Source organism: Pieris brassicae, chromosome 2, assembly GCF_905147105.1.
Source record: "Pieris brassicae chromosome 2, ilPieBrab1.1, whole genome shotgun sequence".
Lineage (NCBI taxonomy): Eukaryota > Metazoa > Arthropoda > Insecta > Lepidoptera > Pieridae > Pieris > Pieris brassicae.
This window is the reverse complement of record NC_059666.1, coordinates 5,754,217-5,770,089: the sequence shown is the minus strand read 5'-3', so window position 1 is coordinate 5,770,089 and position 15,873 is coordinate 5,754,217. Positions and strand designations below refer to the sequence as shown.

Below are 15,873 nucleotides of genomic sequence, written 5' to 3'. Positions count from 1 at the left end.
CATGACATCTTAAGTACTTAATAATAATAAAATAAATGCAAACAAAGATTTGTCCTCACTTTTTTTATGTTTCTACGCCTACATCTCTTTTTACGAAAGGCAATGGTCAGCCGTCATAGACAGCACTGAAGACGATTTAGTTTTCTGTAATTTCACTTTAACATTATATATACAACACATATTCACCCTGAATAGGTTAAAATTAAATGTTGCTTAGTGTATTTTATCTGTGGTTAGAGTTTAAAGTTCTAAGATAAGTGTCATTGTCAAAACCGAAAATTGATGTGTGTGTACTGTGTATATATAATCTGACAGCACACACTTACACTAACGGCGGATTTTCGCGGTACGGGGACAGAAGGCAAAAGCGTCGTGAATTTTTGAAACTATTATAAAAACACTGTCTTTTATAAATTTTATTAGCGCATACATCTTATTGTAATTTAAGGTAAATTATAGTTTATATTAAAATTTATCAGTATAATTTAAAACAATATTCATTACTTTTTGAAACATTTTATATTAAAGTAATTCACTGATGGCGTGTGTGTGACGGCTCCATAGGGTTCTATTGCCGAACAAAATAGGTCTTTGCTCGATCATTGTAACGCCGCTGTGATTTTTAGATTTTGTTCTCGCAACAGTGTACCAAATACATTACAAAACATTAAGTATTATAAATTAGAGTGGAAACAATGTTGTGTAAAAAAGAATATTAAGTTTTCGATTCATAGGACTAGCCAACAATTATGGCCTATATTTTCTGATCAAGCGATTGAATTATATGCTTGAGGATTAGAAAATTAGAAGTGGCATATCTATTTCTTTACGAATGGTTACATTTGTACAACTATAAAGGTAACTTTTGCCTGAAATAACCAGTATTTTGTGACAATTGTTTGCATATGATATTTTGGCTAGATACATAACTTCATTTCGATTCTTTTGTTTCAGACGATGTATATTGATATTTTTTAACAATCAAAACTTGGTTATTGGACATTGCTAGTACAAATGCCATTTTGTAAACAGTGGAATATGGGTTTATTTAATTTTCGCGAATTTTATTCATATTAATACTGCGGCCGACATAGTGTTACGTCAGGCGCGCCATGACGGGTTAAGCTCTATTTAAAATGGAGGAATGCAATGATAACAGGAATATGGATAGTACTAAAAGTAAAACCACTCCGTCTCCAAAATTAAAACCTAAAAAGAGGTCACTTGTTGAAAGAGAACTTGAAACTAGTCTTACTTCTAAAATAACATCGCCAATATTAAACAGCAAAACAATAAATACAAGTCGGTATGGTAGGGCACGAAGATTAAAAAACGACAATGACAGAAAAATAGAGTCACCCTTGCCAATTCTGAGTACACAACAATCACCAACTCGAGGATTATCTGCATACAAAATGTATGCTTCAAACTCACCTACAAACCCTCAATCTATTAAACATGGGTTTGATAATCAAATTGAAAATATTTACAATCAAAACATAGCACTAAGTCGATTTAGTTCTGATGAAAAGACAGAAAACATGGCAAAATCTAAAATCTATATGAGGAAAGACCTTATACAAACAAGAGATAAAGAGGAAACCATAATTTTAATTAAAAATATGTTTTCTCCTAATAAAAATGTATCTAATCCTGAAGGGTCTTTATCCTCTGAAAATTCAAGTAAAAATCATAAAAGAGACTTGTCATCGGTGGTAAAAACATTGGATTTTGATGGCAAGAAGAAAAGGGATGGTCAAGAAAAGAGGATACCACAAAGTGATTTGTTTGAACTAGAAGCACAATGTGAATATCAAGTTGGGGATTTGGCTTGGGCTCGAATGGGATCATATCCATTTTGGCCAAGCATAGTGACTAGAGAACCCAGTAGTAATTTGTTTATAAAAAAAAAGTGTAAGTATATTTATTTACTTTTAATAATTTTTGTATCCTTCTCAACTAACAACTAATTTAGCCAATTTTTTTTCTAACTGTCTCCATCCATAACTTGTTTTATATTAACATGTTACGAGTTGTTTTAAATGGAATTATTTAGTAAAATTTCATAAACTACCCAACATTCTATGTATTGTTACTATATGTGATTAAACAACTATAAATGACCTATGGGCTAATTTTATCTCGCAATTGCCTTATACATAAATGTTATAAGTTATAACTTATCAGGTACTTTTTATTAAACTTAAGCTACTGGTTACTTTAAAAAAAAATACCGAATAGTAATGAACTTCTTTAATATTTCAGTATTTGGTAAATTAGAAAAGGACTTAATACATGTGACATTCCTCGGTGACAATGGACGTCGGGGCTGGATCTTAATCTCAATGCTAAGGAAGTACTTGGGCCGTCAAGAGTTCGAAACTGCCAGAGAGAGTTTCACGTCTGAGGTAGATTCTTCTTAAGGAACAATATAAATTATTGTCTGCATCTATTTTATTTAAGACAACGACATGTGCTGCTTGTGCATTCTTTATAAGGAAAAATAATACTTTTCTTGTTGGTGTAATATATTTATTTTATATTTTTTGTTCAATCTTTCAGGCAAAAAGAAAGGACTACAGACTGTATGCAGCATTTTTTGTGACTGGTAAAAGACTACCTCTTTGGCATTTATCAGTGGAGGAAGCAGATATCCTCTGTAAAGAACCAAAAAGGCTTAGAATAGATATTTTAAATTCTATGCTGACTAAAGGAAAAGAACATAAAGCGATGCCAGCCAAAAGTAAAAAGGTTACTAGAACAGATAGTGATATTTCACTCAGTGAAAGTCTGTATGATAGTCTGTTTTCTGAGGAAGACTTTAGAGTCTCTGATATAGATCCAGGTAGGAGTAAAACTAGGAAAAAGTCCTTTGATGTTTCTGAAGTGGTAACTGCTTGTCTTGACAATATGGCTGCAAAAACAGGAATTACAAAAATCCAAAAACAATCACATATGGATATATGGTTACAGAAAGCAAAATCGAAAACACCAGAAAAATGTACATTTAAACAATCAAAATCTGAACAAAAAGTAAAAGTTATTACAAAATCATGCAATGAATCAAATGCAAGTATGGAATATAAGCAAAACCATGAAAGAGAACATGATTACTTTACAAAAAGTGCAAATACTAATGGATATTTTGATGATGAAATTGTAAGTGGAAGTGAATTTAAGGATCCAATAACAAGTAACCTTTCTAATAATGAAGAATCTGATGGTGCTAATGAATTATGTACAACTATATGTAAAAAAGACGTCTTAGGAATCTCACCAGATATCTTGGATGAAAATTTTACTGAAATTGAAATTATTACTAATGAAGATATGATTGTAGATCAATGTGATATAAATGAATTGATTTTGAAGGTTGAGCAAAGAAATCATGTACAAGAACTTAAAAACAGTAAAAATCTTGAAAATCCACATGGTAATAATAAACCTAAGTTAGAACAAAGTAATTTTAGTAATAAATTTACATTAATTGATGCTATAAATGATAAAAATGATCATCTTATGGAAAAATGTCTTAATGTAATCAGTATTGATCAACATAAAATTGAAGATAATACTAACTGTAATCATAAGACAAATAATATAAACGTAAATAATGCTTTGCTTGAACTAATCAATAGTATATCTAGTTCCAAAAATGATTTTGTGTCAAATAACAATCTAGAACATTTTTCCAATAATGTCTCTGCTGAGAAATCATTCATTGTAAGTGATAAAAATGAATCAGACACTAATGTATCAGAAATAGTCAGTAATGGTACAAACAACATAAAAACAAATTCAACTAATTTAAAAAGTGACAATGATGTACAGGATAATGTTTTCTGCAAAGATAATACAAGTGAATTGAAATTGTTAATTATTGATAAAGAAATAATTACGAATAATAGAACAAATATACAAAAATTAAATGAAGCCTTAGAAAAGGAAGTAGAATATACAGAAGAGTTTGCGGATAGTATAGCAATTGATGCAAAACAGCATACAATTTCTGAAAATAATTATCTTGACAAAAACATTGAGGAAATTAAAGCAATTAAAAGTTCTACAGAAAAGGCTAGGGTTACTGAAAGTTTGTATGAAATTGTTACTGATATTCAATATGATAGTACTGTAGCCGCTAAATTGAATACATCCCATACTGGTGAAGTAATCCAAGAAAATGTAGAAACAGTTTATATTGCACCAACCTATATTCCCAAAGTATCTGAAGATGTTACTTTGTCTTTGGAACAAGAGACTGTAACAATGGCAGTTCCTTTCGGCATAACAAAAGGAAAAACAATTGAAATCTTAAAAAACGAAAATAAAACCAAAAGCTTGCCTCTGCATGATGACAAACACTTACACAATGAAAATTCAAGCGATTTTGAATTGACTTATAATCTTGACAATGAGTGCAATTCTGATAGTACAAATGATTTGGACTTAATCACCTCTACTACTAGTGAAAAAAACAGCTTAGTTTGCAAACATAACAAAAATATATCAGCCTATGTAGGACAGAAATATAATGAACCTCAAAATAATGAGGGTAAATCTATTTGGGCAACAAATAATAAATCTGAAGAGATCGTAGGCGTCACCAAATCACAAGGTACGAAAGATACTACGGATCATTTCTCTAGTCAAGAAAATAGTTTTAAGAATGCAGAATTTGTAAAATATATGGAACAAAAACAGGATATAATTATGGATGAAAATCCAAATCTTTCATATGAAGAAGTAACTGCTTACTTGTTAAAGACTTGGCAATATGAACAAAGTTCAAAATCTGATAAAAAGTTGTCAAATATTATTGAATTAGACATTACCACTGATAAGAATGATCACAATTCTCTAGAACCAAAAAAGAAAAATAAGGCAAGGGCTAAAACAGATAAATATTTACAAACTTCAATTGACTTTAAAGAATTACAAAACAATGCAAAAAAGGTTTGTATGAATAGTGAACCAAAGACGGATAATGAAAGTTCTAATTATCCTTATGAACAATGTGATAACAATAATAGGAGAGAAGTAAGTGTTAGTTTACCACCCAATAAAATTAATATTGGTGATTTATTATCACTTAATAATATTACAATTGGAGTAAATGAAAAATCCTTTAAAGAAGAGATCATTTTAATTTCTAATACAAATGTTGACCAAAAAATATGTAATACCAAAACAGATGTAATAGAAAATTCGAATCAACTAGAAATAGAATCTTTTTATAACGAAAGTACTGAAATCAACACCGATGAAAATCAAATTCCGAAGCAAAGCACACCAATAATTCATACGGATTTAACACTGGAGTCTCAGGACGAGGACGGCACCTATAAGAAGTTTATCAAGCAAAAGATAGATTCAGAAAACCACACCAGCGGGGAATATGTTGTCAATAAATGTAAGGAAAATAATTCTAAAGAGATACTTTTATGGAAAGATACAAAAGCAACACCTATTTCCAAAGAAAACAAAATTGAAAGTAGCACATCATCATCTGAGTTAAAAAATATGACAGCCGAAGATTTATCGCAATCTTCTGGCATAATTAAAAGTGAGAATAACTATTTCGCACACTCTGGACTAAAGGAATCTGAAAAGCGAAATGAAAATAATGTCTCAAAAAATCGTTTATCACTAAGGCTCAAAAGAAATGTATTGATGGGTGACAGTTATAGTGATTCTGCAAAAAATCAAAAAGGTAACTTCAATGAAATTTTAATAAATAAGGAAAATGATAATATAAAAGAATGCGAAAGTAGTACTACGACAAAGTCAAACAATGAACCTGAATCAGATTACAGTTGTAAAAGTGATTCCAGTCTAAAATTATCACCATGTCAAGACTATGCGGAGTCAGATAATACTTTAATTAAAACGAAACTGTCTAGTTCGTCACCCTCAGAAGCTTTAACGAAAAAAAAACAGTCAAAAATTGATGATTTTATAAAAAGAACAAAGGATTTAAATTTATCATTTAATTCCAGTACTGATAAAAATGTTAAAACTGACTGCAGTAAAACTCCAACAACTTCTCAGGAACCTTGTAACATAAATGATATAAGTCATGTTACCCCAAATATAGAAGAGAATGAAAACATGCTTTCTAAGCGCCAATTGCGTAAAGAAACACAGCCTACAAAAGGTATAGATTTAGAAAATCCGGAATTTTTAGAATACTTAGAGTTAAGACAAGATCAGTTAATGGACGAACATCCTGAACTTACACTAGAAGAAATTGCTACTTATCTTTACAACACCTGGTACTTTGAAGAAAGCATTAAATCTGATAATAAGAGAACTGATGATTTAGAACAAAGATCTTTAGTCAAAGGCCTGAGTCAAGATATTGTAGGTTTAAAAAACGTTCGAAAAAAAGGTGGTGTTGATAAAGAGAAAGATTTTATGCCTAAAATCGAGGTTCCAATTAAAGAAAAATCTAAAAGAAGAGCTGAAAGGCAGTTTTATAGAGAAGACTTTTCGGATCTCGAAGATGAATTGGATGTCTATCAGGTTTTTCATTCTACGTCAGAACGTGACACCAAAGATGATGAGCAAGGTCCTTCTAAAATTGACATAAATACCAATAAAGAAGTGTTGCCTCGGGATTATGATGCCGCTTACGTGGTTAAAGATTCTACGATGGGCGAAGAAGATATGTCAGAAAAATTTGATCAAGTGGAAGAATATTTTAGAAAACTGACAGAGCCAAAGCCAAATTTGTTTAAGGGGCTAATCAGGGAAAAACTCTGTCAAGTATGTGAAAGAACGGGGGATCTTATTAAATGTAAAGGTTGTTACAGCTTCTTTCACGCCAATTGCAGTAGAAAAGGGGTGGAAATAAAAGGATCTCCGAACCCAGTTAGAGGTAGAAAAAAGAAACGTAAAAATAGAGGTCGAAAGCCGAGATGCTTAGATGATTCCTTTGAAGATCACAGTGACAAATCACAGGAACACGACATGTCATTCGAACATGAAACGGAGTCACATACAATTGCAAATGCTGACGAATTTGAAGAAAAACTATCAGAGAAATTGAGAGAAATTATTGAAAATCCCGACTTAAAATACGACACCAATTCCAGTGAAGAAGAGCTAGATTGGAGTGATACAGAGGTTGGAGCTTGCAAGATTGTGGAGATAATACCAAAAAAGAAAAAGCAAGAATCAATAGACTTCAAATGTACTGACTGTGAAGAAAATAGCATACCAATATGTTTTGTTTGTAAACGTGCGATTTCGGCAAAGAAACAAATTGCTCACAGGCAAAAGTGTCAGGTGCCGCATTGTAACAAATATTACCATATCGAATGTTTGGAACATTGGCCACAGACCCAGTTAACTACTGGAGAGAAAAAAAGTAAAGAATTTGTTGAATCACTGCAGTGTCCGAGGCACGTGTGCCACACGTGTGTTTGTGATGATCCTAGAGGCTGCAAGACGAGGTTTAGTGGAGACAAGCTCGCGAGATGTGTGAGATGTCCAGCCACTTACCATACATTTACAAAGTGTCTACCCGCCGGTACTCAAATTCTTAGTGGTTCACACATCATCTGTCCAAGACATTATGAGCATAGGTATGTATTTTACTATTTTTATGGCCTTCTAAATTTCTTTATATAATCGTATTCAATCTTTAGCTAACTATGAATTTGGCAAAGTATTGATTATATTTATGGAATTCCATATTATTATTTGTTTATTACACTTTATCTCAAATGTTTTCAGGCCGGGAAAAGTGCCTTGTCACGTAAACACGGGGTGGTGCTTCATCTGTGCGTTGGGGGGTACTTTGATCTGCTGTGAGTACTGTCCCACGTCATTCCACGCCGAGTGCCTGAACATAGAACCCCCGGAAGGTAAATTGCATTAATGAAAGCTTTCTGTATAAAATTTAATTTGAAATGAAATAAGGTTTCGGTGTACAATAAGAATTTAGAAAATTAATTTAGATAATCACTGTAAACTTCTCTTTATAAACATACACTTATTAAAAAAACAGGATAGTTGGATCGCTTCGGTTTTTATGATTGATGAGAAATCAGATTCTATATTTTATTAACATATTTTTTTTTAATTTCAGGTGGTTACATGTGCGAGGACTGTGAAACAGGATGTTTGCCGCTTTACGGGGAAATGGTGTGGGTGAAATTGGGACATTACAGGTATCTATTAAAGTCCCTTAATGCTTAATAATTTAACTTTGATGAATTTATATAAAACATACCTGCTTGGCATATGTTTTTCCTTTAACTACATAATGTATGTCGCTGCCAACTAGCTTAATTATCCGTTCAATTAACAGCCTAGCCATTTAACTAAACGGCGCTGTTTAACTAGCGGCCTGAATGATGTTCAGCCAGTTGATCAAATAGTTAGGCAAATGTCTTGGATCGATGAAGTTTCATTACAATACGTCTGTTGACTCTTTCTTTAACTTTAATTCCTTTTTCTGCCACTTCCATACTCAAAACGAAATTCTTCAAACTGTTAATACGGCGTCGGCTAACCACTACTTTGATCGTGTTTTCCAAAGTTTCATGAAAAACAACAAGTACAATGGAAGAGTGTAGTGACAAAAATAATGTGAATGTGACTTAATAAATTTTATTTTAAAAGAAATATTTTTTATATCATATGTTTCATCTTTTTTATTTTTGCCAAATAATGACTCTATCATACGAATGGCCTGAGCATTAGCGAGTCAGTTTATTAAATGTTTGACAAAAATGCTAAGGCTGAAGCCGTACCATTTGTTACAACATCTTTCAGGCTGTTAATTGAACGGCTAATTTTGACATATATATATTGGTTGCCAATTATAAAATACGTTATTAACGTAACGTGAATCTTGGCCAGCAAGAGATATCTTACATAAATGTGTAGTTCTCGTGTAGTATTGGCCTATTGGATTTTACGTTTTTTGTGCGCAATTAACATTTGCGCTTCTACGGCCAAGGCAAACATCGTGACGAAACCGGCGTTTTTCAAACCCAAAACTCAATCATATGTGTGTTAAACACAGATGACTGATCAGCTACTTATCTATAAAATAATTATGATCAAAGAAACAGCCACCGTATAATACAGTATAAAAAAATCAAGATGTAGATAAAAACCTTGACAAATATATAGTACATTATGAAATGATACCATATTTAGATATTTAGACCATATTTTATCAACATTTAAAAAACAATTTATTCATACATTTACAGATGGTGGCCGGGATTAATATTACACCCGAGTGAGATTCCTGAGAACATATTAGCCGTCAAGCACGCGCCGGGTGAATTTGTCGTACGATTTTTTGGGCAATACGACCACTACTGGGTGAATAGGGGCAGAGTGTTCCCATTCCAGGAAGGTAATTTATTATATACTTGTTGTAATTAGTAATAGTTGTAATATTAATAATTTATATTTAAAAAAACGATGTCTTAATTAAATTTAGAAGACTTATACTATTTAATTAAGTTCTTATTAGCCTATTTCTGTCAAATTGTTCTGTTATACTCAGTTCTGTTCTGTATTAAAGAGATTAATAACATTTAATTTATGGTGTGTTATTAAACTGTCTATTATTACCTATTCTATTATTAACTGTCTGTTATTAAATATCTCCAGTGGTATATAACGATATTATGACTATTCTCAATGTTTTTTCCCTAAGTCTAAATTCATTATTTTTTTTGTATATAGACATAGGGCATCCAATATTTTAATGTTTATTAATCATTATTAATTGTTTTGTTTTTCGTTCTTTCAGGTGATACAGGCAGAGTCTCGAGCAGAAATTCTAAAATAGATGCTGCATTTTCTATGGCGGTGGAGCATGCGCACAGGGCTTATGGCATTCTGAAAAGTAGGTCATATATTAATGAATTATGTGAAATATGGACCCTTGTTCATACAAACTTAATCAATTTTAATGTTCTCGTCTTAACAAAACTAGTATATTTTCTCTTACTGTCAAATTGTAGTTACGCCTGGATGAAAAGAGACGTAAAGTACTTGAGAGTTAAAACCGTCAAATTATCATGTATTAATTAGCCAATGTTTCCTTTAAAATATTTCTATTGTAATTTTTACAACTTGGTACTTCTAATAATCTTCATCTAATGTACATAAAATATAAATTGTATATTGTGTATATCTGTATATCACATATAAAAACCCCTTTTCAGATGAATCTCCTAGTAATGAAGGCGATGACGATATAGCATCATCTCTTTTACCCCCACACTTTGTGAAGCTTAAAGTAAATAAGCCATGTGGCTCTCTGATAAACAAGAAGATTGACATAGAAGAGAGTTCCCTTACCCAGTGCGAGTGTGACCCCAATGTTGAAGACCCATGTGGACTATACTCACATTGTCTTAATAGGTAAGATAATATTGTTTTATTTCTTGGTAAAATAAATAAATTTTAAAGCAATATTTGTCTAATAAAAGAAAAAAAATAATTAAGATTTAACCATTGTCGTTCATTATTTCTCCAAAAGTATGATATAATTTGTATATGGTCCGTATGTAAATATGGTTATTTAAGAAAAAAATAGGTATATTTTGAAATCCCTGAAGTTTATTTTTAACTGTCTAAGGTATGTCTATGGTATGTCATTTACTAGATTTGACATTTATGTGTATTAAATGTTTAAAATCTGTGAAATATATTCTAGGATGTTACTCACGGAATGCGGTCCTATATGTCGGGCGGGAGAACGGTGTTGTAACCGTGCTTTTGAAAAACGCCAGTACCCCCGGATGGAGCCCTATCGCACACCTGCTAGGGGATGGGGACTACGGACTCTTGAAGATATTAGAGCTGGTAAGATTTAAGAATTCTTGCAATTCTTAAACATAATGAGAGTCATTATTTTTTACAATATTAATGGTTTCAATTTTGAGCGAAAAAAGTCACGTAGGTATACGGTAAAGTACTTTAGCTTTATATATTATATTTATATATGTATAAATCGACTGACTCGCTGTCTTTTTACAACACTTTTTTAAAATATTTTTACGTTTATTTGAAATTATTACATTATTATTTAAATAAATATGTATGCCGCATGGAATCAAGCTTAAATCTTTCATAAAGTGAATACGAAATGTATTATTGTATTCTATTAGTTACACTTACCACTGTGTAACAGTTGTAGCGACACTTAATTTCTACGGCTAAAATTATTGCGATGACGTCATACGCTTAAACGCTCTAACGGCATTTCAAGGGCAACAGGGGTCATTTCACCCGATAATCATATTTGCGTCTATACTATAAAACTTCTCGACCCTTCGTTCCATTCGTTGGTTAGACTTATTGAGGATCCCCCCTTTATGTTGGAGGCACTGTTCACCATCCCTAGTCCATACACTTTACACTAATGTGCTCTAAGAGCAAGGTTGGGAATCAAAATTTAGATTTAAATGACGTCCGTGTGTCATACATATGTGCCTGACATACTGTCATAGTATGCACTGACTGGATTTTAAATCTGATTCATTAATTCAAAATACCTTTCTTTTTGATCTGTGGTGTAAACTACTTTTTTCAAAAACTAAAAGCAACTGTAATATTTTAGGCCAGTTCGTAATAGAATACGTGGGCGAGCTGATAGATGAAGCGGAGTTTCAGCGACGGATGAAGTGGAAGCATCAAGTTAGAGATGAAAACTACTACTTCCTCACATTGGATAAAGAGAGGATGATTGATGCGGGACCTAAGGGAAATTTGGCCAGGTATTTGCATCTCTTATCGCCGAAAACTTATCGGCCAATATATGATATTTATAGCCATTAAGATATAATATGTAATTTAAAAAAATATTGTTAGTCATAATTATTGTTATCAGTAATTTTGATAATATTCGCATTGAGCGAAGATTACGCAATTGGTATTAAATGTCATGTTTACGCCTGAATGAAGAGACATAAATAACATAAATAACAATAACATAAAAAATAAATAACATACTCTGTAGTAGCAATTAACGAAAATATAGTTTTAAAAGACAGAACTTTTAAAACTATATTTTCGTTAATTGCTGAATTTTCTTGTTAATCTAGCAAATATTAACTAGTGTGTTAGACGTTTTGTAGAACTTCTATTGTTTCTGCCCTGTAATTTAACATATACATTATTGTTTGATGTGCCTACATAGCCTTGCACGCAAATTTATCTTCATAGATTTTTTAAAATATTCTTCATATTAATAATTGATGTTTTTGTAGGTTTATGAACCACTCGTGTGATCCGAACTGCGAGACTCAAAAATGGACAGTACTGGGTGATGTTAGAGTTGGTCTCTTCGCGCTATATGATATACCAGCGGTTAGTATTTCATTGTTGTTTTTATAGATAAGGGGGCTAATGGGCAGGAGGCTCATCTGATGTTAAATGATACTATGATGGTAAGACCGCCGACCATGGACAACTACACTGTTAGAAGGCTCGCAAGTGCGTTGCTGACCTTTAAAGAGTTGGTAAGATTTGTTCTAAAAGGACCCTAAGTCGAATTGGTTTAGAAATAATTCAACGGGCAACTAGTTCCACATAGTGGGTGCATGGTAAAAATTTAGTTTACAATTAATTAGTTAAATGCATTAAAATAATAAGGTTGTGCGTTTGAATTCTGACTGTGCGTGGATTTTGGGGGCTTGTCTTAAGATTAGGTTATTGAAACACAGGAGTCATATTTAGCACTTATGGCCCGTATTCCGAATAGACAATATTGACAAATATTTCAAGTTATTGTAGAAGAAATGCTTTTGACATTAGTTATGTTTCATTGACTTTCTTTTGTCAGACATTTGCCTAAATAATATATATACTTGACTAATATTGAAATTATAAATTTTACAGAAAAGTGAGCTGACTTTCAACTACAACTTAGAATGCGCAGGAATCGAAAAGAAACGTTGCCTGTGTGGTGCTGGGCGGTGTTCAGGATTTATGGGTGCAAAGCCAAAGGTAAAATAAATATTCTAAAATGGGCCTGGCGCTATACCTACTTTGGTGCGTGGTTATAAAGCCCATGGATAATCCATTTATTAATTGATATTTTAATATAATCAATATTAAAAAAAGATTCTTGAATAGAGTTCATGAGAGATTCAAGTCTTTAAAACAATATAAAGTACTTGAAACGAACTCTGAACGTATGAGTACAAAAATTGTGTTACATCATGAATATTACCGCGTCATCAGTCTGTGTTTTCTATATTATGACGTAATGCACGAGAAATGTGACAATTTCATATTTTATATTCATAATAATTTTGTGAAATTTTTATAAATTAGATAAAGGAGCGTTCAAGTATTACTTCACGCAATTTTTGGACGCACCGTAACGTTTCTGTATCCAATAGTATAAACATTTCGTGACCAACCCCAGTGACTCTTTATACCTAAAACTTACCATTATGTGATGTAAAGTACTGGAAAATATAACATTATCAATAATCGTATCGTAACGTTTTACAAGAGGACCCAAAATTCGTTACGTAATACTTGAACGATCCCTAAGTAATTAATGTCCGGCTTTAAATTGCCAAGGACCACCTTTTGAGGATCATCGATGATTACTTATAAACTTCGTATATTTAAAAACCATTTTAATCAATTAAAAACTAAACTAAAGTATAAATTATGTTCCCAGGAGGAGCCTAAGAAAAATAAAGTAAAACGGACGTACAAAAAACGAAAGCGTATAGAACTATCGCCCACAAACGAGCTGCCCAAACCAAAGCGCCGACAACCGAAAAATCGAGAACTCACAGAGATCGAGAAGGATCTCCTCATCATCAAGAATGCCACCAACGGCATATCCAGTGATTCCGAAAGCAGCGGAAGACATACCAGCATTGATAGTGTTAAACGAAAGAGAAGTGAAAACGGTTCCCCGAGCACTAAAAGGGTTAAAATTGATAAAAAAAAACTTGACAAACTTGACCAAACGCTGGTTACCCCGCAAAGTAAAAGGACAGATGTAAATCACGAAAGTTTTGACGTAGATTGATTGTGTTGTGTCTATAGCGAGTGTCTTTTTTAAAGTGATATTAACGTACTTCAAATAAGTCTTACCCCCTTACTCATATATGAATCAGTCTTTCACTCTTGTCTCTTTCTGTCAAATTGTGTTTAAGCCGTGATGAAAAGAGATAGTTGCCTACTTCGTTTTGTTTTAATTAGAATATAATTATTAGAATTTTTCATACAAATTTGTAGAACGTATAGTCTTCGCACGAATATTACCATAGTTGTCCAGTCTTCGTATATCTGAGTACGATAATTTCCGTTTCTGACAGCTTGAATTTTTCATACGATTTGTATCTTCGTGCTTCCATTTAGTACTATAGATGCTCGCGTACTAAGGTTTTCAAATAATAATTTGTCTATTGTGTAAAATTCAATTTTAAGTTCGCGTTAAGAGTAAATTTATCACGAGAATTAAGTGTCTTAAAACGTTTTTGATAAGCCTTAGGCTTTGTAGAGTAGCTCGGTCCGTTACGGCGTCAGCGAGGTTACTCTGTAATTTCTAAACCGATTTTATGTGACTATTCAACTGAAGGCATGACATGCATAGGAGTCTTGCTTATTTACGTGCCAATACCACATAATTCGAAATATAGTTTGAAGAGCTGTCAAATCATTTTCTATACAAACTTGACATTTAACAATACTCAAAATAGATCGGGAAAATAAATTGGAATATGAACAACTTTATTGAAATTATTATTGATATCAATAGATATATTTACAGAGTAGCCGAACTGATTGCCTAAAAAGTGGATGGTAAGTGAAACCCGTAAAGAGTATGTATATAGTTCGTAGCATAATGCAAAAAAAAACTTTGTCTAAAAAGAGACGGTACATCATATGCCGCCTATAGTTCACATAGAGTAAGCAGATAAAAATTGTGCAATGTACACCGCTTGAGGCGAAGTTGACTTTACATAGAATTATGTTACCAATGGCAAATCAAGTCATTTATGTTAAAAATATACAATTTAATAATGAACTGCCTGGCTAGTTATAATATTGACTGTAATTTCTTGAATATATTTTAAGATTGTTTTTGAGTTTTATTTCTCCCTACCTCCTTTTGTTAGTAGTATGTTTGTGTGCCCATCGACACTCACATAACACGTTGCCAGAAGGCGCGCAAGCGCGTTGCCGGCTCTTTATCTTTGAATTATGATAAGTCGAATTGGTTCGGAAATACTGTGGAAAAATTAAACTATGTAATTGAGCTTTATGTTAATTTAATTATCTGATATTTGTCTGTAATGAATAAATAAATTATTTTGTATAATAAAACTGGTAAGAAATGAGTCGTCCTAAAAATTATTTATATATTTGTAAAAACAAAAGAAGGAAACAGACGGCATATAGAGTGAAGACAACTTTATACAAATATTGTAAAAATTTAAATTTTAGTAAAACTTCTACACGGTATCTTTTGCTTATGAAAGCATCGGAGCACCACCAAATCTGAAAAGGTAATACATATTTTAAATTTTTTTCTCAAACAATACAATATAAATTGAATTTATTTAACGTAATCAAGTGTTTATTAATTAAATTGTGGTAATTAATCATATCCCTATCCAATGTATGTGATTTTAATAGTATGATACTGGAATGTTATTATATATTATTTCGCAGTGTTGTAAAAGGAATGAATTATTTTACCCGAAATTAACACAGTGCTCTTGAAACTATGTTGATTTATAACTTAATTAGTAAATAGTAAAATAAATAAAACAAAAAAAATGTGTGCGTGTACATAGTAAGAAGTGAAACTTCTTTATGACCTTATTTTTCGAAAATGATCTATTATATGCAATTACTATTAAG

At 32.1% G+C, this 15,873-nt stretch overlaps 1 protein-coding gene across 2 annotated transcripts; it reads left to right on the top strand.

The window, feature by feature from the left end:
* Positions 1-345: 345 nt before the first annotated feature.
* On the top strand, positions 346-15,089 carry LOC123717662. 2 transcript variants are annotated; one of them, XM_045673779.1, is made up of 14 exons: positions 346-448; positions 955-1,914; positions 2,266-2,408; positions 2,563-7,586; positions 7,738-7,868; positions 8,093-8,174; positions 9,228-9,376; positions 9,779-9,874; positions 10,197-10,395; positions 10,691-10,839; positions 11,597-11,753; positions 12,246-12,345; positions 12,877-12,984; positions 13,673-15,089. In XM_045673779.1, the coding sequence occupies exons 2-14, from the start codon at positions 1,137-1,139 to the stop codon at positions 14,030-14,032; spliced, it is 7,476 nt and encodes a 2,491-aa protein (XP_045529735.1). In that variant the 5' UTR covers positions 346-448; positions 955-1,136; the 3' UTR covers positions 14,033-15,089. The 2 variants fall into 2 exon arrangements, with proteins under 2 accessions (XP_045529735.1, XP_045529744.1); XM_045673788.1 differs by lacking the exon at positions 346-448 and adding an exon at positions 575-858.
* Positions 15,090-15,873: the final 784 nt, after the last annotated feature.